Source organism: Callospermophilus lateralis, chromosome 7 (assembly GCF_048772815.1).
Source record: "Callospermophilus lateralis isolate mCalLat2 chromosome 7, mCalLat2.hap1, whole genome shotgun sequence".
Classification (NCBI taxonomy): domain Eukaryota; kingdom Metazoa; phylum Chordata; class Mammalia; order Rodentia; family Sciuridae; genus Callospermophilus; species Callospermophilus lateralis.
The window spans coordinates 120,111,798-120,138,395 of NC_135311.1; the positions used below are offsets into that span (position 1 = coordinate 120,111,798).

At 48.3% G+C, this 26,598-nt stretch overlaps 1 protein-coding gene across 1 annotated transcript in view; it reads left to right on the plus strand.

The window, feature by feature from the left end:
* Csmd2 (CUB and Sushi multiple domains 2) overlaps positions 1-26,598 on the plus strand; it is a 535,133-nt gene that overhangs the window by 436,815 nt on the left and 71,720 nt on the right. Inside the window, exons 33-43 of the mRNA XM_076862996.2 lie at positions 4,050-4,145; positions 5,355-5,558; positions 5,980-6,104; positions 6,989-7,085; positions 8,186-8,290; positions 12,404-12,522; positions 13,044-13,113; positions 13,791-13,907; positions 17,052-17,261; positions 22,983-23,171; positions 25,971-26,148. Of these exons, the coding sequence (XP_076719111.2) occupies positions 4,050-4,145; positions 5,355-5,558; positions 5,980-6,104; positions 6,989-7,085; positions 8,186-8,290; positions 12,404-12,522; positions 13,044-13,113; positions 13,791-13,907; positions 17,052-17,261; positions 22,983-23,171; positions 25,971-26,148 (1,510 nt within the window). The remainder of the gene's footprint in view (positions 1-4,049; positions 4,146-5,354; positions 5,559-5,979; positions 6,105-6,988; positions 7,086-8,185; positions 8,291-12,403; positions 12,523-13,043; positions 13,114-13,790; positions 13,908-17,051; positions 17,262-22,982; positions 23,172-25,970; positions 26,149-26,598) is intronic.

Consider the following 26,598-nt stretch of genomic DNA (forward strand, 5'->3'; position numbering starts at 1 on the left):
GTTTCAGGCCACACATCTTAATATGTGCTACTTTCATTATCATTACTTTCCAAGTAGCCCACAATATTACTTTTGCCCAAGGATTGACTAAGAATGTCTCTTCTTTTCCATGCAAGACTTTGGATCTTGTTATTGTTACACTTTTGTTGTTAATTTCTATTTTTCTTGCCACATGGTTACAGAATGTGGCCTATACCACTTCTACTTTGGAGAATAAATGAGATCTTTCAGTAGCCAAGGACATTTTGATTTTAAACCCCCAAAGGATCTGAGAAGAATGTATTTTCTCTTGTAGAATGGAGAGGCCACACAGTAGCAGGAGCCATCTTGGACTCCGCAGTCACACCAACCGACTCGTCCGAGCTATTGGCCTTGCTTGCTAAGTGCGTGAGCACAGTACCTGACCTCTCTGACTCTCAGTTTCCTCATGTGAAAAAGGCAGATAGCAAAGTCTTACCCCTAGGGTTATTAGCAGGAGTGAAAGGGCCTTGAAACAGCTATTGGATCAATCTTACTCAATTTTGTTTTTCATATCCATTTATCAGAGATTCTGCACCAAATGATTCCTCAATGCCACTATCCCACACTTATGCACTCAGCCAAGAGTATAAATCAGGACCCCTCAGGACTGGATATCTTTTCAGTATGGATCAATTGATTGACTGATATAATTATAGCTGTAGAGATAAAAACCTAAGTATAGGTATGTGGTCCATAGGTAATGAGAGATAGGTAGGTATGTATTTAGAAGCTTTGGATGCAAATATGGATACAGGTACAGGTATAGTCATAGGTGTGTAGGACTAATAGAAATGAAAGGAAGGAAGGAAGGATGGAAGGATTAGACCTATCACTATTGATATACTCAGAGAGTTTTATTCCTCCCTTGGAGAAACACTGATAATGAGTCCCACCGATACTGATGGGAGTGAACTGTCCATAGTGTGTTGGGGCTAAGAAAAAAGCTTATGGAACCTTACTGAACATCTTCACTTTGTTTTCTATTGGATACAGCAATGATGGAGAATCTTGCATTAAAACACCTCCCACAATTGTGATATTTCTTTGTCTGCATATGTCTTTTAACAATTTTCGTACCCTTTGTATCCCTATCTGCCTTATCTCTCTTTCCTCATTTCCCCTGAAAGCTTTTTTTTTTTAATTCTTTTCTAATTAGTTACACATGACAGCAGAATGCATTTTGATTCATTGAACACAAATGGAGCACAACTTTTCATTTCTCTGGTTGTACATGATGTAGAGTCCCACCATATGTGCAGTCATATATGTACCTAGGGTAATAATGTCCATCTCATTCCACCATCTTTCCTGCCCCCATGCACTCTTCCCTCCCTCCCTCCCCACTGCGCAAAGCTCTTCCTCTCCCCACCCCCAGCACACACCCATTATGGATCAGCATCCATTTATCACAACATTCAGCCTTTGGTTTCTTGGGATTAGCTTACTTCGTTTAGCCTGATATTCTCCAACTCCATCCATTAAGCTGCAAATACCATAATTTTATTCCCTTTTAATGCCGAGTAATATTCCATTATGTATATGTGCCACAATTTCTTTATCCATTCATCTGTTGAAGAGCATCTACATTGGTTCCACTGTAGACTTTTTAAGAGGAAGATTATTTACTTACTTGGCAGGTAAAACGTGCGGCCTGGTGTCTGTCAACGGCTTGTCCTTTCTGGTTTTGCTTGTTTTGTGTTGACTTTGCTGTACCTCCTTTCCATTCAGACCTGGCCCATCTCTAATTTCCCATTTTTTTTTTTGTTGGTCTTTTAATTGTTCTTAGCGATTATTTTAAAATCATGAATCTCTTCCCCATGGACAAGTTTTGGCATCTGTGCTCAGTTTTACTGCCTCATGAACAGTGATTATTTGGGGTTGCCCATACTTTCCTGGCAGTATTTATCACTGCTATCCTTCATTTCCCTTTTTAGCTCCTTTTTTTCAGTAGGGCTCCTAACTGCTGTACTTCCTGTCACCTTGCATGTATGAGAATGCCTTTCTTTTGACATATCATATAAATGACAACTCAATTGCAAATCAAATTATGGTTCACACCCTTTATCTTTCAAAACTGCAGCAACTGTTCCACTTTATTCCAACATTTAATATTACAGACAAATTGTGTTCCAACCTGATTCCTTGTCCTTGTAAATAACCGATGCTTTTCTATCCCTATGATTTTTATATATTTTTTTCCTTTTAAAATCACACAGCCCACTGTGTAAAGGGGCATCTCTATTCACTGCTCAGATCTGGCTCTTGGCAAGTTGTTGCAGTCTAAACCTTGAGTCGTAGGAGAGGTATCTTCCTTCGTAAATTATTTTTTCTCCTTTGATTCCTCCACCTTCTCTCCCTGGAACTCCTGACGCACATCTATTGGGTTTTTCACATCCATCATCTGTGTCACTTGTCATTTCTCTTATTGTTCTGAAAACCTTCATCCTTTTTCTGTGGATCCTGGAAGAAATTCCCATGTTTCATCTCCACTGTTTGATTTCTGCAGGGTCCAGAAGCTGTGTATGAGCATTCCTGTCCCTTCATGGCCTTTATCTCAGATCCTTCCTTTGGCACATCCTCCTCCTCTGACTTCACAGATGTGATGTTCGAGTTAAACTTGTGACAACCGTGACCAAGAATCTTCTGAGATTTTTTGCTGTCCTTTGTTGTACTTGACATAAAAATATTGCTTTGACTTCTTAGAGTGGTCTTCTCTCTAAAAACGTTGAAATCTTTTCTTGTATCAGGTGATGTTGCTCTGTAGAGAAGGAGGTCTGCATGCGTTCTGGACTGAAGTCACAGGCTGTGTGAGCCATCCCTGGGGTCCTAACCCACATCTGTCAGACTAAACAGTGGGAGGACAGGAGAGTGTTCTCTGCCCTGTTGTGTTGTTGAGTGTTCTCTACCTCTGTTGCCAGGAGGAGCTAGAGAGGGCCAGCCCTCTGGGCTATGTGTAAATTTAAGTGTGCTGTGCAAAAGGTCATTTGTTCACTGTGACCAGTAGCATCACGTAGGCTTTCTGGAAGCACTGGTGGACCTCCCAGTGGCTCCCAATGTCTTCTTGGCAGGTCTGAATTCCAGCATGATCCTTTCTGATCCCTACTTACCTTCTGCATCCACTTTCAAGGGCCCATAAGATTGCACAGGAGAAGCATGTAGCAGTGGCCATACCACTGCCTGCCACCATGTCTCCCTGGGCAAGTCCTTCCACAGGAAGGTGATGAGAAGCAGGACTGTGCTTCATGGCTGCAGAGCAGTTGGTGCTGTCCTTCCTCTTGTGCATCTGCACCACACCAAACAGGACTAGACCTTTTTCTTCTGCAGCCAAGGCTTCCCACCTTCTCCAGCCTCCCCTGCCCATGTAGATGTCCCCAGTGAGTGTGTTGTGACAATACCTCCTGATTTGCCCGAGATCATTTTAGCTTTCACTTGGATGTCCTGGCATAATTATTAGTAGCATGGCATTTTACTCTCAAAAGTGTCCTAGGATAAGCAATAAGTTACATTATTGCTCTGCTTATCCATAATTTCACAGGAGGTCTGGGAAAGGCCAGCTGCTCTCAGGTGATCATGTCACCCTCCTTCCTAGCCAGTGCCTTGTTTTGTTTTGTCTTTTTGTTTGTTTGTTTGTTTAATCAGATGGATGTCAGTTTTCCAAGTACACTGCCAGTCAGCTTGGTAATGACCATTCTGTCCATCCTTGTGGGTCAACACATCTTCAGCCACTTTCTCTTTTCTGGGAAGAACATGTAATCTTTCTGAACCCCCTTGTCTTGCTCTGTTAAGTCAGGGTCCTGAACTCTGCCATGCCAACCTCCCAATGACCACAGGTCAAGGTAAGTCCATGGGCGAACTTGGAACTATAAGGTACGCTGAACATGTGAGGTTTTATTTCAAGAAGGCCTGGACTGTGGAGCAAACTGCTGTGTGGGATGTGGGCAGCCCCTGCTCCCCGGCTGGGATTTTCTCTGCTGAGCAGGCTGCTAAGCTCACAGTCTTCCTCCCTTCCTCACCCCTTATCTCTGCAGGAGAGTCTCTACCCTTGGCCACCTCCAATCAAGTTCTCATTAAGTTCAGTGCCAAAGGCCAAGTGCCAGCCAGGGGCTTCCACTTTGTTTACCAAGGTAGGTAAGACATGGACGCTGGAGGTTCAGAGGCCATCTCAGCTCCCCCATGACTGTGATCCTAGAAACAGGAACCTTCAAACCCTCATCTGACCTCTTTCTCAGGATATCTGGGGGCAATTATTCTTTTGTGGGGCAATTCCCTGACACTCAGTTGAGATTCATACACTGAACCTTTACCCAAAACACACATTTGGACCAAACTCTGTGGGATGAGGAAGAAAATTAGACCCAGGAGGCTAACTCCTTCCCGATTCCTCACTGCTTCACTCCTGCCCACTATCTGGGACAGTCCAGATGGATGGGGGACACCAGCTCGGCCTCTTTACTTGGACTCTTGTCTCTCATGAGGCTTGGTTTTGTTTGCAAGGCACAGTAAGGAATGGGGTATACAAGCTCTGAGGTGAGGTGGTGTCAGCTACTAGACGCCTTGGAGCCCAAGTTTGCTCGTGTATAGAACAAGGGTAGTACAAGTTCCTCACTGACAGGACAAAAAGAGTTCATGACTTAGCTGGTACCAGGCAATCGATGTCCATTCCCATCTTTGTCCAGAACGGCAATGTCTTAGAGCACCCCAGCTTTTACCTGCGGCCCCAGCCTCCTCTTGTCCAGGAGAACATACACTTTCCTAGGTCCCAGGTTCTAACTTGGCCCTATGTATTTGACTCTGTCCAGGATAAGATGCATTTTCCTGCATAGGGGTAATCCTGCCACACAGGTACCATCTCTAGAGCCTGGGTTAAAGGGTTCCACAATCTGCCATTGTGAACAGGTCTTGGAGAGCAGCCCTAGAGAGGGTCTTAAGGCATCCGAGGAGGAGAAGCCAAAAGCAGGCTGACAGTGAAGGAGGAAGGGCCATTCTCCCTGCTAAGGAATGCAGGACCCTAATCAGCAAGGGGCATTTTGGGGCAGCAAAGAGCAGCTCTTGGCCTGATGTTTGCCTGCAGGGTTCTTTCCCTTGTTCCCCACCCCCACCCCACCTCCATGGTTTCCCAGAAACTGTGCTGCAACATTTTGTGTCCAACTATATTCAGAAAATGCACCTCATCCTAGAGAGAGAACCTACCCTTCCCCTAAGGGAAACTGCCCCTGGCCTCCCAGGGTCCCATCCAGAGTGTCTATCAAAGTCCCATTGTGTGTGCATCCATCACCCGGTTTCTAAAGGAATGAGACCTTCCCCTCAGTGCCCTTGTCCCCTGCCCCTTGCAGCGGTGCCCCGAACCAGTGCCACACAGTGCAGCTCTGTGCCAGAACCCCGCTATGGCAAGAGGCTGGGCAGTGACTTCTCAGTGGGAGCCATCGTCCGCTTCGAATGCAATTCCGGCTATGCCCTGCAGGGGTCCCCAGAAATCGAGTGCCTCCCTGTGCCCGGGGCCTTGGCTCAGTGGAACGTCTCAGCACCAACCTGCGTGGGTGAGTATTTGGGGCAACCAGGATGGGGCTGCCAGGAGACCTCTCTCCCTGGAGAGGCAGTCGGTCCCTACAGATGCCCTAAATCACAAAACAGCCCTTCCCAACATGTACCTTAAGTAGGCAACCCATTCAGGCCACAGCACTCACTGGTCCTGCGGGCCAGGAGTGAAGACAGCGAAGAGGAGCTGGGTGAGGGAGGCTTGTGAAGGGAGGAGCCGGGGTCCAAGACCTGGGGAATAGTCATGGAGGAGGCCAAGAACAGAATAAGAAGGCAGAACTCAGGGTCAAAAGGAGAGGCCAGAAGAGGCTGAGTCAGAAGCTGAGGCTGGGTTCCTAAGGGAGGAGTCTGTCTGGGGAGGCCCCCAAGGAGCCACAAGGACAAGTGCAAGAGGCCCCTGACCAGAGCTGTGTCTCCTTCCAGTGCCGTGTGGAGGCAATCTGACCGAGCGCAAGGGCACCATCCTGTCACCCGGCTTCCCAGAGCCCTACCTCAACAGCCTCAACTGTGTGTGGAAGATCATGGTCCCTGAAGGTGCCGGCATCCAGGTAGGAGCCCTGGGCAGGTTGCTGCCCACAGGTGCTAGATGTGACCAGCCCTGAGCCAGGAGGAGGATCCCCAACTGTGTCCCTGCTCCTTCAGCTAAAGAGGTGCGGTCCAGGTGTGGAGATGTGACCACACATGAAAGGACAAAGCAGCTCACATGGGGTATAAGGAAGGAGTCAGATAACTCAGAAAGGAGGAGAAGTGAGCCTTGGCTCAGGCCAGCAGGGCAGGCTCAGAGAAGGAAGTGGACCTAGAACCAGAATGTAAAGATGGGGGGACTCTTGGGCTTAAGGATGCTTTTCTTAGACTGTGGAGGGTAGAAGGGGAGACCTTGCTGAGGGGATAGAGAAAGTGCCAAGCACAGGTGAAGTGTGGAGAACCACCAGGGAACTGAAATGGGGGTGTCACTGGTGCCCAGGGTGACAGCCAAGTGGAGGGAGGCCCAGAACTAGGGTGGAGGCCTGGAAGAGGATTCAGAGCCCACCAGGCCAAGAGAGAGGCCACAGGCTGGGATTGGAGCTACACGACTGGCTCATTGCTGTAGCATGTCTGATGCCAGGGAGCCAGGAGAGTGGGGAAGCCCAAGGAATATTCCAGAGATGAGAAGGGCCAGTCGGACTCAAGCCTTCCCAATTCCTGGAATCCCTTTTCCCCGTTCTCCACCTTGCAGAGAAGCCCACTGCCTGGTGATCTTTCACTTCACATCTGTCTTCCCCACTGGGCAAGAGCCCAGGGGAGGGGCTGCATCTTGCCTTGGTGGGGAGGGCCTCACAAGTGTCCAGCCCCCAGCAGGCACTCCATAAATCAACTATGGGTGAGGAGGAGAGCAGAGGGAGGGAGGGACTCGGGCTGCCTAATCAACAAGTCAATCCTTCTGTCTTCCCAGATTCAAGTTATCAGTTTTGTCACAGAGCAGAACTGGGACTCCCTAGAAGTATTTGACGGTGCAGATAACACCGTCACCATGCTGGGGAGTTTCTCAGGTAAGCCAGAGCTTCTGAGGCTTCAATTTGGAGATCGTAATAAATATCATCAGCTTTGAAATCTGATGCTGACAAACCATAAATTTCACCATTTCAAAGTATACCGTGCTGTGGTATTTCTATATATTCACAGGGTTCCCCAACTATCTAATTCCAGAATATGCTTATCATCCCAAAAGGAAACCATTTGTGCTCATTCCCTACCCCTCCCCAACACACACACACACACACACACACACACACACACACACACCCAGCCTCTGGAAACCACTAATCTTTCAATCTCTGGATTTTCCTGTTCCAGGCATTTCACATAAACAGAATCACACACTCTGTGGCCTCTGTGTCTGGCTTCTGCCACTTGGCACGGTGTTTCCAAGGTTCACCAAGTAGTGGTACATCAGCACTTCATTGCATGGCTGTCCTCCTGTGCATTTGTTGATGGACACTTGGTTTGTTTCCAATTTGGGGCCACTATGAATAACGCCAGTGAGAACACTTCACACATAAGTCTTTGTGTGAGCATGTATTGTCGGTTCTCTTGGATAGATACCTAGAAATGGAATTGCTGGGCCATATGGAAACTCAATTTAACCTGCTAAGAAACTACCAAATTGTTTTCCAAAGTGGCCACACCAGTCTCCATTCCAGTAATGGACTTCTGCCTGCAGGTGTTGTGTATTTTTAATTGCCCAATGGCCAGAGCAATTAACGGAATCTGCTAGGTCCAGAACGCCATGCTTTTGAGATATGAAAAGGAATCATGTGATCCCAGATAAACTGTCTGCACTGCTGGGTTGCCCAGACAATTTCACATAGCAGAGTCATTTTGAAGATGGCTGGGTGGGGACCTGCTTAGCTGGTGCATGACCACAGCGCTGCTCATCTTGAGGGGAATGGTGTGGAGTCTCCCCTCCCATGGCCATTGAAGACCTGGCACTGTAAGCGATACCCATTGTCATTTAGTGAGCTTGATAACACTGAGGACACTTGGGGACCTTGAGAGCTGCCTGTCAATAGGCAGCAGAATCAAGAGGAACAAGGAGGAGCTGGGGGGCCTGGGAGACTATGCCTAAATGATCCTTGGTTTCCCTACCCAGGGACCACCATGCCTGCCCTTCTGAACAGCACCTCCAACCAACTGTACCTTCACTTCTACTCAGACATCAGTGTGTCTGCTGCCGGCTTCCACTTGGAGTACAAAAGTGAGAAAGCGGAATCTTGGCTGGCTGGGGGGTCAGAGTGGGAACAGATATTACTGGGTTCCCTCCACGAGCAGGGGTTCTATTGGGGCTGTACATTCTCCATCCCACTCAAGCCTTACCAGAGACCTAGGTGAGGATGCTAAGGCTCAGAGAGGGTCTGGAACCTCCCCAAGTCTGCACAGCCATTGAGCATGGGAGAGCCAGGACTCACCAGGAGTGTCCAACCTGTGAGCTTCCTTTGAGTCCAAATCAGGAATTGGAAACAGGGTTGGTCATTGGCCTCAGCCCAAGTATATAAATTGGGATATGAGAATGTGGAGGTGCTCTCCTCCTCCAATCCTTCAAACTGGCCTCTCTGATCCTTGGTTCTATGATCCAGTAGTCTTCAAAGTTTCTTCTCTCATTAGAAACTTCACTCCTCTCGTACAAGATTTTTCCCTCTGGGCTCAAACCCCTATATCTTGACTTTCAGCTTCCTTAAGTGGCCACAATTAAAACTGTAAACAAAAAGAGCTGGGGGGCATAAAGAGTTTGTGGGGAGATTGCATTTATCCTGGGACTGCTCACCTGACTCCTTTCCCCACTGGGTACAGGAAAGACCAGGCAGGTGGCAGCAAATAATCATTGAGCATTTACAATGTGCCAGGTGCTCTGCTGGTTTGTGCTAGGACTGGGTGGGATAAGGATGGGTTAGTCCCTTCCAAGTCAGCCATTCAGAGGCAGATACCTAGAGAAGAACATCACAGCATTACCGGAGCTCACAGGGATGTCTCTAGACAGCAGAGCAGTGGCTCAAAGGAGAGAACCAACACTTCTCCTGGGCAGGTGGGAAGGTGAATGTCATGAATAAACACTGAGTACCAGAAAATGCACCAAGCCCTGGGTTAGGGAACAAAAATAAGAGATGGTTCCTGCCTTCAGAGTGTAGGGGAGAGAGAGACGTGGAAACAGTTATTTTAGTGCAGCCTGATATGCTCAAGAAATACAGAGGAAGGGAGCTAGACTTAGCCAAGTAAGGCCCTGCAGAAGGGGATGCCTGAGCTAGGTGTGGAATGAGAAGCAGGAAATGTGGGAAGGCATGGGCCCCTCAGATGGAAGGCTCTAGTGGCACTAGAGGCCTGGGTCTCCTGGAAAAATGAACTCTATCCAGGTGGTGAAGGAAAGGCCAGGGGGATCCCCGGATGCCCCACCCCTAAAGAACTGAAGTGTGCACCTGATGGGAAAGGCACAGCGTAAGCCAAGACCCCGAAGGATGGAGGACAGGACAGAGACCCCTGAGACCTTCCTCCCCACACACAGGAAAGGCTTCACTCATCCGGGGACTGAAATAGCCTGGGTTGCTGAGTAATTCACATTATTCCCTTTATCCTCTCTTCTCTGGTCCCTCCAATTTTGGTTCTTTATCATCTCTTTTGAGTCCTTAAATGTTCCCTAAAACTATTGGCTGGTTCTTTCTTTTAAAGATTCACTTCCTCCCTAAGTCTGCTTGTCATTCAATTGCCTCATTCTCAGAAAAAAACCTGTCCCTTCTTGGTTTTCTCTGTCTGGAGAACTGGCTGTTCTCTCCAGGTGGCATTTCCCATGCATTGTCCTCTCATGAGGGACATTTGGAGTCTGGAATTCCTGGAAGCCAAGACCCTGTCGTTGTGTTTTGTTGATACTCTATAAAGAGGGTGCAGAAGATGGAGAATGAGCTGCTATTGCAGACGCAAATGGTGAGGGGTGCCGTAGAGTCACATCTCCTCTATGATTCATGTTTAATTTTTATTAAATTGAAATGGAAGTTGGAACAATACACTTTCAAAAGTAATAAATTACATAGGATAAAAAAATAATTTTTCCTTTGTTGTAAGCACAGATTAAAACCAAGCTGCTCAGCGTGAGAGCGAGAGCGTAAGAAGGGACTTTTCCCTCCTCCTGCTTTTCCTCTCTCCAGCCTCGTTTTCTGCCCTGGTGCCCTTCCCCCCACCATGCTCTTTTGTTCTCTCTCCCCTCTGCTCTCTGCCCCCTTCTCCTTCCAGTCACAACTACCTTCCCAGGAATACACCTCAAGTCCCTAAGCTGTGACCACCCCCACTAAATAGTGAGGTGCATTGTTGAGAAAGAGACCTGAACAGCCAAGGTGAAGTCCTTGGGCTCAGCTGGGAGATTGTTTTAATCCTTGTCCTTGGGGTCTTTTGTCTCTTTTGCTGAGTTTTTGGACACAGGCCCAAAGAGGCTTCACATCCGAGAGTCACACTCATGTCTTCAAAGAACAAGTAGGACAGGAGCTGCCTGGGAAGGGTGGGAGGGCCTTCTGGAGGGAGAGCAGCTCTGTAAGTTTGATGGGGGTTGGGTGGTACAGGGGCAGGTATATTTACCACCATGACAATCACACTTGACTATGTACACGTATAGGGCATCATTTCGCTAAATGTAAATTGTCCTCAAAAGAAACAAAATATATTATTAGTGTCACTTCTGAATATAGCATGAGGGCTACAAAAGAAGATGGGGCTGGTGGTTGGTGGCTTTGGCTGACCAGTCCTTCTCTGTTCCTTTTCCATGGACACCTGGCTCCCTGAAGGCACTAGACACCCTGGGAGCCTGTATCTCTCCAGGGAGCCACCAGGAGGGCAGAGGCTGCCCCGCTAGTGCCCCCACCCCCTGTCCTGCCTCCCTGGGTGCAGAAGCATAGCTTAGAGCAAACAGAGCACCCAGCACACAGTCACCCCTTTGCCTCCTAGTTCCTGGAGAAGGGCACTCCATGTTCTGTCCACCAATACACAGGAATTTATTCTGTGCGTCTGAAGTGCCTCTACCTGCAGATGGGCTTCTGTGGGGCACAGGAGAAGCACAAAGCTCCCTGGCAGGAGCCCTGCCCTTCTGGGTACTGTTTCAGCCAGAAAGGGACTCAGCAGGCTGAGGATGAGTTGGAGACCTGGGGGATGGGGATGAGAAAAGGAGGGGTCAGATCAGGCAGTAGGGCAGCTGGCCGGAGCTGGGCCTCCTCTTGGCAGACTGGGCTCTATGTGAGTTCCAGCTCTGTGGCTCCAGGGCACAGGCCCGGCCTCTCTTGGCCAGGGTTCTCCTCTGAGAAATGGGGGCTAAGGCCTGCCTTGAGGGGATTCAGGAGGCATGTGCCTTCCCAGCCTGGCCTCACTCATGGCACATGCTCAGTGAGTGTTGCTCCTAAGGGGACTATGGTTCAGGAGCAGGAGGATGAGGACAGGTGCCCCCGCCAAGCCCCGGGTACAATGCAGGGCTTAAGGTGAGGACTAAATGAGCAGAGGTTGAAGTTGAAAAGCCAAGAGGGAGAGCAAGGGTGATTTAGAGAAAAGACCTACCTGGCCAGGATTGCAAAGGTGCCAGAGGCCTAGGATGAGAAGCCTGGGCTTGGTTTGATAGGCCACAGGGACCCACTTCAGGCCTCTCAGCAAGGAAGGCCCATGATTCAAGGAGAGATCTAAAGCAATGTCAGTTGCCTATGAGGGCAGGTGGACTGGGTCAGCAGCTTGGAGCAGAGGATAAGCCAGCGGCTGTTATGAGGTCAGGCAGTAAGTGAGGGCCAGCACTGACCAGGGAAGGCCAAATGTGAAGAGCCGCCAGTACTTCTCCCAAGAAGAAGCCAGACCGACCTCAAAAACAACTGGAGAAATAAGGCAGAGGAGAGTCTTATCTGCTGGCAAACTTCTCCCAGGACATTCTAAGATCCGGCTATTGGACCATCAGGGATAGCCAGGCATCTGGCCCCCTCCAGCATCTCAGCCCAAAGGAACTGTGTTAGGGCAAGGAGGAGGGAGAGCAGTTGGGAGGTTGGGAGCAGGCAGCAGGGGAGACATGGGAGAGGCTCCCCAGAGAGGCTTGGGGGTCTACAACCAGGACCCAGAGCTCCCTGGCCCACAGTGGGCAGGCAGGGCAGCCCGAGTCTCCAGGATGATAGCCTCCTGCACCTGGGACATTTGGCCTGTGCACTATGAGGTGTAAAGGGTGGGAGACACTGGCCTAAAGCCAAAGAAAGCACAGGTGGGCCCCCGCCTTACCCTCCCTGCTGCCAGGAAAGCCCTGAACCTATTGTCCCCTTGACCTGCTGGCTTGTCCTTTCGCCTCTCTGTCTGCCTCTGTCTCATCCAGCGGTGGGCTTGAGCAGTTGTCCAGAACCTGCTGTGCCCAGTAATGGAGTGAAGACCGGCGAGCGCTACTTGGTGAACGATGTGGTCTCTTTCCAGTGTGAGCCGGGCTATGCCCTCCAGGTACCTCCCCTCGACACCCCAAGGCAGGACAGGTGTCCCCTGAGTTGCGATTGGCCAGTTTTGCCTCAGCAGAGGTGCTTGTCATCAAAGAGCAGGGAGCAGCCCTGATTCCCATGAGGACCTGTTCCCATGAGGACATTATCCTATCCCGGAGCTGTTCATGCAGAAGACAGATTTTACTAACTTTAACAATTCAGCGCAAGCCAGTCTAGAACATGTTCCTGCAAAGCTGGGTGTGATTGGACCTTAACAAAATTTAATTTTCCTTTTAAGGCCATGAGGGAATTTAGTAATTAAAGGAATCTCGCAAGGAAACCTTTAGTAATGAGAATTCTTCGGTAATGGTTGTTAATAATTGGCCTTCCTCCAAAATCACTCTCCCTCTGCTTTACCTGAAATCCCACAGTGGACCTTTGTGTCTTCGTATATCTTGTTCCTTAACACGAGGCCCCTGTTCTGGGTTGTTCATACAGTTGTGCCCCTGGGGACAGTCAGCACATCCCTGTTTCTAATTCCTCCAGGGCCATGCCCACATCTCCTGTATGCCTGGGACGGTGAGGAGATGGAACTACCCACCTCCACTCTGTATTGGTAAGAGAGCCTGGATTTTTACATCCATTCAATTCCATCCTTTAGTGGTATATTGTTGAGTTCAAGTTCAAGTCAGGAAAAAATAATTATTTGATGTTCTGGATTTGTTCCAAGTGCAGTTTTGGACTGATGTAACCTCTCTCATTCAAAGCTGTCATGACTTTTGGAAACCTCTGGCCCGCAAATGAAAAATCCCAGGAGGTTTGCCCCTTGGAAAAAGCCTGGCACAGAGTGGGGACAGTTTGCATATCGATCCCTTCCCTTCCCTTCCTCGTTTTTCTGCAGTCTTGGAAGAGTCGATTGGGCTATGAAATGAGGAGAGGGAGAGTTGGGTGATAGTGTAAGACATGGTCAGACTTCTCATGGAGTGGACCACTGTCATTTTTCCTTCATGCCTTGTTCATAAGGGCACTGATCTGTGATCTTGATCTCAAGGTCAAGAGCCATCACTTGGGTGTGTGGACTCCTACTTACCCTAGAGTGTGCTTTACTTCCTGAATTTACAGACTCAGTTTTGCCCAGGTGTACACTGTTGTGGGGGATTCCTTTGGATTCTCAAAGGGGCTTATGACTCTGGAAAGGTTTGAAGTAGCTGCTGTAAAAGCTGCCAGATATTGGTATGTCACTGCCGTCTCCTTGATGTTGTCCTAATGCCCTGTCTCATGTCCCTGTCACAGCGCAGTGCGGAGGAGCAGTGGAAGAGTTGGAGGGGGTGATCCTGAGCCCCGGCTTTCCAGGCAACTACCCTAGCAACATGGATTGTTCCTGGAAGATAGCGCTGCCTGTGGGCTTTGGTGAGTCTCCACAGCCTCCTAGGGAAGGTGGCGCCTCTGGCCCAGGCCCCTGGGTTAAAACAGTGGTCTGCAGCCATCTCAGCACAACCTCGGCCACATCTGATCAGTGCTATGCTTCTCTAGTCCCCCTCAGTGACCTTTTGCATCAATCCTGAGGATGCATTAAGAATAACAGAGATGAGGACTGGGGATATGGCTCAAGCAGTAGTGCGCTCGCCTGGCATTCGTGGGGCGCTGGGTTCGACCCTCAGCACCACATAAAAATAAAATAAACATATTGTGTCCACCTAAAAATAAAAAATAAAAGAAAAGAAAAGAATGACAGAGATGAAAGTGCAAGGGGGAAGGAATCTTAGGGGTTTCCATCATTATCATTTGAGTAATGAACTAAAATCCAGAGATGTGGAATGAGAAGTTACCCAAGGACAGTTTAAAAAAAAAGAAGAAGAAGAAATCTATTCTACCAAGACTGGGCCTCAAGTTGTGCTTTTAATTCTCCTATCCGATTTATCATCCTAATTAAATTGAGCCAAGGTCAATATGAAATCGAGTTTGCATTCTTCTTAGGCACATTCTAGCTGGCCTGGAGATTGGGAGGGCAGTAGGGGAGGGGATATGGACTATATACCAGGCATAGCAGGTTGCTGGGTGTGGAGGACATTAATCTGGGTATGAAATTTAACTGCTGGCGATTCATGCATCATGCACAGGAATATAATTTGACCCCAAATATCCCCTGTTGAAGGGATAAAGGCTGTGCACTGACAGGAAATTGATGGGCTGTACACAGGGGTCATCTCACCCAAATCATCAATTGCTCTGCTCTTAGGAGAGAATGTCCCAAGGGAATTATTCTGGACAGGCTGGAACCTCCCAGACTAGGAGCCTCAGAAATGAAGATTGCTCACTTTGTCTTTTATTTGGCCAGGAGTGTGTCTTCTGATTAGACAACTAGGTCTCACTGGGCTTCTTTAAAGCCACCTGAAAGGGAAGGAAGAGGTTGATGACCTTCCTAAGTCCGGAGTCTTTTAGGTAGCACCATCTACTGAAGTGATGACACCTTGGCAGCCCTGGAAGACCCCAGTTTTTTGAGGGGTTGAGCAAAGGGGATCTGGGAGCCCCCATAGCTCTACATTCAGGCTTGGAGCAGAGGAACATAGGCTGACAGAGGGCAGGGAGAGGGCCACATGCAGAGGCAAACGAGGTTAAACAGGCGCCTGTTCCCCGTGAGGCCTATGTTCATCCACACAGACGCTCTGTCTCTAAATCCTGGGTGCTTACCTGTAGGAAGCAAAGCTGCTTCGGGCTGGGTCACACAGGCCAAGGTCCCCCCCTCCCCTGCAGGTGGATAAAGAGCCTCTGCATTTATACACTGCTACCACTAGATGGCGAGCACAGCCCAGCTCTTTCCAACAGCTCCTTAAAGAGCCCTTTATGGGCACGCAGGGACAGTGCTCTCCAATATGGAAAGGTGCCCAGTGGGTGGAATGGCAGGCACAGTCTCCACTGGCAATGGGTAGAGATGCTCATCACAAAACTGTAACTTGGAAACAGTCTACAGTTTCATTAGAAGGAGGGTGAGTTGTGTGTTTGGGTAATCATGAGATAGACTTGCTTAATATGTAGTTAAAATGAATGCATTGTATTTTTGTATATTAACACGGATTGACCTTGGAAAGCACAGTATTGAGTAACAAATAAGTTTTTAAAACTGTATGTACAACATAATATCATTTATGTAAATGTTTAAAATACAGTAAACCCACACATATATTTAAGCATCTACAGCTAAACTGGAAGGATATCTTCCAAATTCACACTGGTGACTTCTGTGGAAGAAAGGAGGGGGGATGGGACAGGGCAGGAAGTGAAGGGTCCTCAACATTATATGTCAAATCTTTATTTTATTCTTCACATAATCAGTTGCAAAAGCAATTCAATTACATAAATGTGTTCATTCTAAGAAAATTAGAAAATACAGATGAGCAAATTTGAAAAATCAGAATCAGTCTGTAATCCTATCATGCAGAGATAATCGGTAACAGCTTTAGTCCCCACCATTAAAATATAATGCTCTTGAAGACTCTCTGATCTTGTTCATCCTTTAGAATGCCAAGCACAGTCCTACTGCAGGGCAGATGTTCAGAAAATATTGTGGGAGAATGAATGAATATTCTTCTAGGTTTTTTCACCCAAGAAAATTAGAATTGGATTCTACATGCTAGTTTGAAATCTGACTTTCAAACCACAATGTATTGTGGGTATTTTCCTATGCTCAGTAAAGAGAGTTCTTCAGTAACACTTAAAATATATATATATATTTTAGTTATTGATAGACCTTTCTTTCTTTCTTTCTTTCTTTATATGTGGTGCTGAGAAATGAACCCAGTGCCTCACAAATGCCAGTCAAGTATGCTACGGCTGAGCCAGAGCCTCAGCCCAGTAACATTTTTTTCAAAGTAATCCAATTTTGAAAAATCTTAACAGTAAACAGATATTCATGTTCCTACCTCCCATTCTCCAAAGCACATATAAATATGTAAACTAGGGACTTAATTAGATTCATTTCACCTGTCAGGTTGCTAAGAGATCTTGATTAACCCACTAAGATCCCCAAAAGTGTGAACTTCATTTGGCTTCTTAATGGAACAGACGGGACAATGTAGACTTCTAAGCCTTGTGTTTCTGAGTCATGTGAAAGGTTCTAGAAAATACTAGAAATAGAAAATACCAGTTTTAAAGGTCATGCCTTTTGAGTAAGTATGGGGTTGTTATTTTTAAGTAAAGCGTTTATTTTAGTGAGGCTATCTTTATATTGATATTAGACTTGTCACTCACTTAAATCAGGGATGATCTTGAACTTTGCATTCAGGGAAGTCAGATGGACTCAGAGTGGAGCTCTGAAATGTTCAATGCCTTCACTTTGGAATGAATAACAGGTTTTGGTGGTGGGGGGGTCCAACCTAAAGGCAAGAGAAGGAACTGAACCAGCAACTCAAAAAGCACATCCTGGCTGCCGTGACTGGTGGGAAGTCAGTGGTGGGAACTCCCCTGGTAGGGGCTCAGCTGGGGATGCTTTCCTGGGGGCACACTTGAAGCAGGACTGCGTGGCCGTGGCTTTATCTGCCTCTATTGTGCTCCCAGGAGCTCACATCCAGTTCCTGAACTTCTCCACGGAGCCCAACCATGACTTCATAGAAATCCGGAACGGCCCCTACGAAACCAGCCGCATGATGGGCAGGTTCAGCGGCAGCGAGCTCCCCAGCGCCCTGCTCTCCACCTCCCATGAGACCACCGTGTATTTCCACAGCGATCACTCCCAGAACCGGCCTGGATTCAAGCTGGAGTATCAGGGTAAGGTCAGGAGTGCCCTGTGAGCTCCTGTGTCCACCTTCATCTCCTGCCCCAAGCCACCCATCTTCCCAGCCCTCCATATGGGGGAGAGAGAACCCTAGGAGGGGCGGGGTGGGGTGGGGCAGCAGGCCTGTGCAGAGGCTGTCCTCTAGAGGCACGCCTCCTGGCCCTTAGGATCTCCCCTTTGACAGCTTAAGTACTGCCACTTTCCCAGAGTGGCAGGCCCCACATGCCCTCTGAGGTTCCACAAATGTCTAGACCCATCAGCTTTCCCTGGGCAAATTCCTTTTTGAATCCCTGACCATCCAAACAGCCATTTCCCCTCAGGCCTGAGAAGCTAAACTATAACCTCAGGGTCCTTCCCTGTAAATCAGGCCCCATAACTGCCAACAAAGCTCTTCCTATGTCAGGTTGGAGGATTCTAATAACAACCCAAGTAGCACCCCCTGGCACTATGAGATGGGTTTTCCTGTGTGAGGCCCAACCATGCTCAAGGGGCTCAACTTCCTAAGGCAAAACCCTACAGCAGGCCTCACTGCTGCTGGTACACTTTTCCTGGAAAGGCCCCTTCCCAATCCAATTCAGGTTTCCCCTATGTGATGGGCCATCTGTCACTTATGGCTATGGGGATTGTGCCCAACCTGTGCAGCTGTTGGGCACAATCCCCATAGCCATAAGTGACAGATGGCCCATCACATAGTAGGCCCAACTTCTTGCTTGAATGCTTTCCTACCAAGACTGACTTAATCATTTATTCTAAACTCTTCCCAGATTCTTCCACTGATTTTTTTCATATTTTTAGTATTTTTCCCAATTCAGTACATGCTTTTTAAAAAAATGAAAACATTATAGAGGTTTTTGTGAGCACATTGTGTTAGTCAACACAAGCTGCTATAACAAAATATCACAGACTGGGGGCGCTTACAAATAGAAATTTATTTCTCACAGTTCTGGAGGGTGGAGAGGCCAAGATCAAAGTGCTGGAAAATTCTATGTTTGATGAGGGCCTGATTTCTGGGTGGTAGGCAGTGCCTTCCAGCTGTGATCACTTGGCAGAGGGAGGAAAGGATATCTCCTAGGCCTCCTTTATCAGGGCACTGATCCTATTCACGAGGGAAGACTTTCAAAGACCCCATCTCCAAATACCTTCACACTGGGAATTAAGTTTTATTGTGAATTTGGAGGTGACACAAATATTTATGCTATACCACACATCATAGAGAGTCAGAATTCCCTTCAAATCCCATCCATTACTACCCTATGCGGATATACCAGCTTTTAACAGTATAATTCATGTTTCCCTATTCTCCTGTTGTAGTTCTCTTACTACATCTTTAGTAAGATAGAATCTATTTTAGTAAAATAGAATCATACTATAAATGCTGTTTTGTGAATATCTTTTTTTTCAAGTTAATTTTTAATCACACAAACAATCCACCAACATAGTCACCTGGTTAGAAAAAGAAGAGAGAGAAAGAGGAACATTCTGGCTGAAAGCTAACAGTCTGTCTACAGCCTCTAAACCCAGGTTTATTCTCCAGAAATAACCACTGTTCTTTTGATGTGAACTTCTCAGACGTTTTTCTGAACAGGCCTATGTTATATGTGACCAGGAAGAATCAGGAATGCTCCACAAAGTTTTCAGCCATGTTTTCTGTATAAAGAGCACCATGCTGTTTGTATTTTTCTGAGACAGCTTTTCCCTTGTCAGAGGAGTACTGAACAAGGACTGGGCTTCTCATCCAGGGTTGGCCTTAAAGGGTGTCCCACCAGGTGGCTGCAGCTGGGTTAGTTATACAGGGAATGCTCCTCAGTGTGCATGTCTGGCTGGGGCAGGAACCCTCAGAGAGCATGACTAGGCTTGTCACCTGTGTCAGGGCCCTTGGCGGGAGGGCCTCAGTTAAGAGCAAACAGTGCTGATAGTAATGAGGCTGCTGCCCTCAGGGAAGCAACGTGTGGGCTTGTCACAGAGTGTGCCCATCAAGTGGAGAGGGCAACCTCTTCAGTGGGTTGGGATGCATTAGATGGCCATGGTGTCTCACAGTGGACTGTCACAGGAGAGACCTGGTCCCAAGTACCAGGTCAGTGCACCTTACTGGGATAGACACAGCACCTCCCACCAATGCCTCCCCTGTGACTTATTTTGCTAGGGTGGCCATCACAGAGGACCACAAACCCAGTGGCCTGAGCCACAGCAACTTGTTGTCTGGCAACCCTGGCTCAGGGAGTCCAAGATCATGGTGTTGGCAGGGCTGGTTCCTTCCTGGGCTCTGAGGCAGGAACTGGTCCAGGTGTCTCCCTAGCTCTGGGTGGTTTGCAGCATCTTCATTTTTGGAGTTGCTTGGCTCTCTGGTCTCTGGCTTCATCTGCTCATGGTGTTCTCCAGATGTGTCTATCCCCAAGCCCCTCTCCTTTCTTGATTGACACCTAATAATCATACACATTTAGGAGGTGTGATATGGTGTTTCCATACATGTATGCATTGTGTCTGATCAAATCAGGGCTGTTAGCATGTCCATCACCTTAAACAGTTATCATTTTTTCTGCAGTTGGGGAAGACTTGGAGCAAAAGGAGCCCTTCTGCCTTTAGTGGAAATGTAAATTAGAGCCATTATGGAAAATAGTACAGAGGTTGCTGAAATTTCCCCTTTTTATGAATACATCAGCCGTATCAAGGTCCACCCTAAAGACTAATGTAGGTAAGATAGGTGAAGGTCCTTTCTCCCAATAAATTACATTCTGAGGTGTCGAGGGTTAAGATTTCATATCTGAATATGAAGGAGACACAATCTAACCGTGGAGCTCTCTCCCTGAGGTCTGTCCTCTCTGATAAATAGAACTGTGGAAACACCACCATTGTTACAGGACAGTACTGTGCTCTTCACCCACAGATGGCCACAGTCCTTCTACTGAGTCCATTGTGATAGGACAGTGACTCTTGCTTGGCCCGGTGTGTAAGCCCACTTGTCTTTGTAAAGATTGTCCTTGGATGGCAACCTCAGACTTTCCACTGACTCCTAACCACCCCCCAGGGTCCTAGCCCCTGACTCAGATGATCCCCCAACCCCAGACTTCCCCTTTCCTTGGAGAGAGTCCTGCAGAACCTGCTCTGCACAAGGAGCCCAACTGTCCCTCAGGCTTCAGGACAACAGGACATCACTCTGGGACAGCATTTCCCTCTGTGACATGCCTGCTGCTTCCACTGAGCATCACACATCCAAGAAACCCAGCCCTCCTCAGAGGATCTTCCCTGTGGGGAAGACAGTGGGAGGGAGGGCCGGAGTTTGCACTTGGAGACTCAACACTGCACCAGGAGAGGCCAGTGATGTCCACTGGGGAGCCTCCACCTGGGACAACCCAGATTTCACCTTCAGAATTTGCCCTGAGTTCCCCTGAGTTACAAGTCCACTGCTTCCTCCACACCTGCCCACGTAACATGACACCTGTGGAGCCACACGTGGCCTCAGGTCACCTGCTGCCCTGAGAATGGAGCTCAGCTTCCATTAAGGCTTTTTGTCTGAGAGACCCCACCTCTCAGACTAGGTTGTCTCTGGTGCCAGAAGCCCAGGTACTTCCAGTCTGTGAAGGCCCAGACAATTCTCCCGGCCTGATAAGCTGGCATTCTCGTGTACCCCTCCCTCATCCCTGTGGAGTCATCCTTGTAAACAAGCTCTGGGCATTGCCCCCTCCCCAGGCTTTCCTTTCATGGGAAGACCCAGCTTTATGGAAGAGCCATCTGTCCCCACTGAGGCTAGTTCTGTCAAACAGGCCCAGCTCCCTGTGGTCCTTCGGCTGTCCTTGGAAGAAGTCCAGCTCTTCCCTCTTCCTCCAAATGCCTTAGTTGGACACTCAGGGTTTCCAGGATGGGGCTTCTAACTCACTCCTTTCACACTCCGAGGAGGATCATGTTCATCTAGAACTTTTCATAATGATTAAGACATATATCACGGTTCCAAAATCTTAGGCATCCTCGCTATTAATGTTCTAAATGGTGGCCCTTTGTTTGAGATCACATGTGTTCTCACTGAAGTGTCTCCTTTGGGACAACCCAGCTCCTGTCCCTGAGAGTCCTGCCTTGGGTAATGCAGTGAGTTCTCCTCAGAGGGTTTAGTTCTGTCCCCCAGGTCCCACCTCTGCCTTGGAAGCTCCTTCCAGGGACCAGGCCCTGAGATTTTTGTCTCAGCAGTTTGAAAGGAATCCAGAGAGTCTCACGGAAGTTTTTCTCCTTTTGAAAAGCTCCTTCCACCCGAACACTCCCAGAGCGACGCTGGGCCCCCTCTTCAGGCTCCTCAGAGTCCTTGGGTCCACCGAGCTCCCACCCAGGCTTTCTGAAATGTCCCACCCCATCCCACCCAGTGGCCTCCCTGGGCACCAGGTTCCCTGCCTCCACCAAGACTTTTGTGGCCCTACCACCACCACCCCCCCCCAGTGACAGGGCCTCTTCTCCAGCCCACCCACTCCCACTAAGGACTGCTTTGTTTCTAACACACCCAGTTATCTCAGTGATTTCTCAGGAAACCTGCCCAGCTCTCCCAACTGAGACTTCTCTCTACAGTCTCAAGTGGAAGCACAGACCTCCGCCATGATGGCAGAATGGGTGCACGGGAAACCTCAGCTGAGAGGCCATCATTATTTACATTGTCATTACATGCGATAAACGCATACATTTCAGGAGCATTCTTTCTGGCTCATCTACTCCCCCTGAGAGCTTCCACTGGGGGATCAGGCCTTCTCCTCCTTAAAATGATTTCCTTTGCAGAATGGGCCCAATTACTACCACAGAGAACAGTCTTCGTCCTGTGGACCCAATTAGTGGGAGGCTTTGCTCTGCGGTGCCCGCTGGGCATCTCCCTCAGCACCTCCCCATTTTGGATGGGCCTCAGCCTTGCCCATTAAGGCATCTTCTTTTGAGTTGGGCCCACACATTCTCATGGGGACCGCGTTTCTGCTCTTTGGAGGGACTCGCTTGCATGACAGTCACACATTCCTACCAACCCAGCTCGTCCCTCTGCAAAGTTGGTCTCCTTGCTGCAGGTTGGCTGACTTCCACCAGATTCCTTCTGTCCTTCCTTCTTTGTTGGTTATAATCCTGCAGAGTCGACAGGTCCACTCCTGCCCTCACTGCTGCTTCCTATGTTTGTGATCTCGAACCTTGTTGCATGAGATTCACAACACGAAAGCACCTAGGCCGATGCCTGGCCCCAGATGGGTGCTCAGTGAATAGCAGCTCAACCTAGCAGTGTATCCCTTGAGCCTCCTTTTCCCATGGGGACACTAACAATACATAATACTTTTTCTTAATATATATATATATATATTTTTAGTTGGAGGTAGACATAATACCTTTATTTTATTTTTATGTGATGCTGGGGATCGAACCCAGTGCTAGGTGAGCTAGCTAGGTATGCTAGGTGAGCACTCTACCCCTGAGCTACAGCCCCAGCCCTAGATAACATTTTTTGAGCTCTTACCATGTGCCAGTGCTGTGCAAAGGCTATGCATCTGAGATTCTACTCGGTCCTCACAATAACCATTTTATAAATAGGAAAACTGAGAGAGATGAAAACTGCAGACCCCAAGCCAACATCTAGCAGGTGCCGAAGGTTCATTGGAGTCCAAGTCTCAGTGCTTCACCCTGCGCTAACCCTCTGCTGCTCCTATATTGTGATTGGAAAGAAAAGACCCAGAGAGAATGAGACGACCTCTTCTGATGTTTTCCAGCCTATGAACTTCAAGAGTGCCCAGACCCAGAGCCCTTTGCCAATGGCATCGTGAGGGGAGCTGGCTACAATGTCGGACAATCAGTGACCTTCGAGTGCCTTCCAGGATATCAGCTGACTGGCCACCCTGTCCTCACATGTCAACATGGCACCAACCGGAACTGGGACCACCCCCTGCCCAGGTGTGAAGGTACGTTCCTCCCTTGTCCCTGCTGATCCTTCCTGGGGTGACCATAGAGACGAACCCAGAGCAGCCTCACATTCCTCCTGCCTTCCATGGGTCACCAATACTCAGTAGTCCTGGCAAACTTTATTCACCCTGTTTTCATTGGGTGTGACCCAGTCTAGCCAGGGGGAGATGTGGACCATAGCCAGGGGAAAGACATGCCCAGCCCTTGGGAAGATCCAATGAGACATTCCCAGTTGGAAGGGAAGATGCAGATGAGGGTGTAGGGGCCCAGCAGTGTGCTGAGGGGTAGAGAGATAGAGTTAACCATGGCACCTTCCCAAAGGAAGAAGAAAATGAGACTCTTCCTAAAAACTGGCCTACTCCCTCTCCACTTGTCCCCACACCTGCATTATTCTCTCCTTCCTCCATGTTCCTGGAGATTGATAAATTGGTCACACCAAGGCCTGGAGGTGGCACTTTCTCAGGACTTCTTCCTTGACCAGAACCAGGATGACTGAGAGGTTGTGCAGCCTCTGCTCCCTTCTGAGTTCCATTTTTTTTTTCTTTAACCCATGCATGGTCGGTCATTCTGGACCTGCTGTCTGATCACAAGCTACGTGACCAGCTTTACTGAGGACTTTGTTCCCTTCCTACTCCTAGTTTGTCTTTTATGGCATCTCGGGAGAGAGATGAGCAGTTCTTTCTCAGTCTGCTGTCGGAGCCAGAAGCTCTTCTCCCTCCCCAGAAAGCTGCGTTCCTTGATCTCATCAGCACAGTCTTTTCTTGCTCTTCTAACCACCTTTATGCCTGGACCCACTTTTATGGTCATCTCTTCTTTGTTCCTTAAGTGTTGTTATTCTTTGGAGTTTTGTTTTAGATTGCCTTCTCTTCTTTCTCTCATTCTTTCTCATGTCCCCAAATGCCATCTATGTCTGCACCCTTTATCTCCTTATTGAGCATTATACCTGAATATCTTATTGTTTACTTATTATCTTCACTTGTTATTATAATTATTATTATTATTATCTCCACTTATTTCAGAGACATCTAAATCCCAACATATTGGAAAGGCTTACTGTGTTTCCGCCATGAAGCTGAAATCTCCATCTAGTGACAGGCACACCTGGAGTCCCTAATTTGGGCGCCTTCCCTTCTGCTTGTCTCCCATATGTGCCAAGTCCTGCTTTCTACATGCTAATTTTATTTCACACGCATCCTTCTCTATCCACCACCTCTGTCTTATCCCTGGCCACCATTAGACAGATGCACCTCCTCATTGGTCAGACTTCACGCCTCACTGAGCCAATCCGCACACAGCCTCAGCGCATTCTTCACCAGGCAGGGAGTGAGTCCCCAGGATGCTCCCCTGCTCAGAATCCAGCAAGGCATCCCTTCTTTGGGGGGTAAAGTCCACACCCTAATGTAGCACAGCCTGGCCCCTGTTTCCTTCCCATGCTGCTTCTTCCTAGGTAACCATCCTCTCTCTGATCTGCTTAGCCCCAAGCACCCCTCAGGTCTGAGCCCAAAGGTGAATTCTACTGGGAACACTTCCCTCAGAAGACCAGATGACAGGTTCCCCCAAATATCCCCATGGCATTTCACAATGATGACTTGCCCCATCCTGTGCCATCCATGCTGGTATTCTTGCCTGGGTCCCAGTAGACTGTGGGTACCACAGGACAAAATTCGAGCGTTGTGTTCCCACGGTCTCCCCAGGCCTTGCCTGGCACCAAGTGAATATTGCCCATCTGGAGTAGGGATGGTGTGTCCATGTGCATGCATTTAGGATAAATTCACAGGAACCCTGCCTTCTGCAGGAGAGATTCTTCTTCCTCAGTCTGATCTGCCTCCATCTAGCTATCTGCTTGATGCTCCGTATCAGCCGCAAATACTCTGGACCAATATCTCTGACAATTGAGTCCCAATACCAGGGTGGCCTCAAGCATCTTCATCCCCTGCTTAAAGCCTAGATCAGAGTGAATCTAAAATCGGACCTTACTTTTAGAGAACAGGAAGATAAGGAGAGAGGGTCATATCTATGCAGTTGATCCCTCCTCGGTGGGTAAGATATTGGGCCAAAGGGTTTATTTGCTTATTCATTCATTCTCATGTTTATTCATTCACTTATTTATCATGGTGCCTAGGGGTCAAAGCCAGGGCCTTGCATATTCTAAGCAAGGTCTTTGCCACTGAGCTGAATCAACAGCCCTGGGCTAAATATTAGATAGGCATCATTTCACCCAGTTGCCACAACAGTTCTATGAGTGGTGTTCCTAACCTCACTTTACTGGTGAGGAAACAGACTTGTCTTGGGTTCTCTGGTCAATCAATGGCCTATCCATGACTTGAACCCAACCTCAGCCTCCCCACAAACATCCTCAACTCTAGTCCAGAAAGACCACTATAGAGAGAGAGCAAATCAAACAGAAAGAGAGACATTTTTATAATCTCTTAGCTCTTCCCAGAAAAAGTACTGCAGCTCTCAGCCTAGCACCTGCTCCTCCCCTTTCCTAGGAAAGGAGAGGGGACAGCTTCTGTGCGTCCTTTCTTCTTGGCAGGATACTGTCATGAGAAAGAGAAGGAGGCCAAGGGTAAGACCAGTCCACAGAGGCACCTTCAGTGACAATTGAGGGCTAGCAGGGTGTGAGGCTAGTGGGTAGAATCAGCCACCCTCAGCCCAGTCTCTTCCCCACCATCCACACAATCCTCTGATGGGATCACTGGTGCTGGGAAATGGGATTAGTTAGGAAGCCCCTTGAACTTGCAGATGGGTGGGGATCTCCAAAACTCACCCGTCTGTTTGTGTCCCCTCCTTGGCAGTTCCCTGCGGTGGTAACATCACCTCTTCCAATGGCACTGTATACTCCCCGGGTTACCCCAGTCCATACTCCAGCTCCCAGGACTGTGTCTGGATGATCACTGTGCCCATTGGTCATGGTGTCCGCCTCAACCTCAGCTTGCTACAGATAGAGCCCTCCGGAGACGTCATCACCATCTGGTAGGGCCAGGCGCCATGTTGACAACCAATTAAACGGGAGCATTAGCAGGCTCTATGCTGGGTTGAAGCTTCAGTTAGTCACTCTAATACTTCAAAGGGAGAGCAATGAGAGGAACCCAGCATGAGTTCCTCATAGGGGCCAGTGAAAGTAGCAAAGGGATGTGAATGGCAGTGGGCATGGATAATGAGGCGTTCCTCAATGTTTCCAGAATTCAAACCAACATTCTACATGTACCATAGATAAGCTACCAAGATTAATGGTAGTAGTAGAATTTTATGAAGTCCCTCTGGTCATCTCATGCTGAGCCAGTGCTGCACTAATTGAGTGTTCTATGTCCATGCTATCCAACATGGTAGCCACTAGACATGTGTGCCAATGAGTGCTTGGTCAATGTGGTAGCCACTAGACACATGTGCTACTAAGCATCTGGATGTAACTAGAGTGACTAG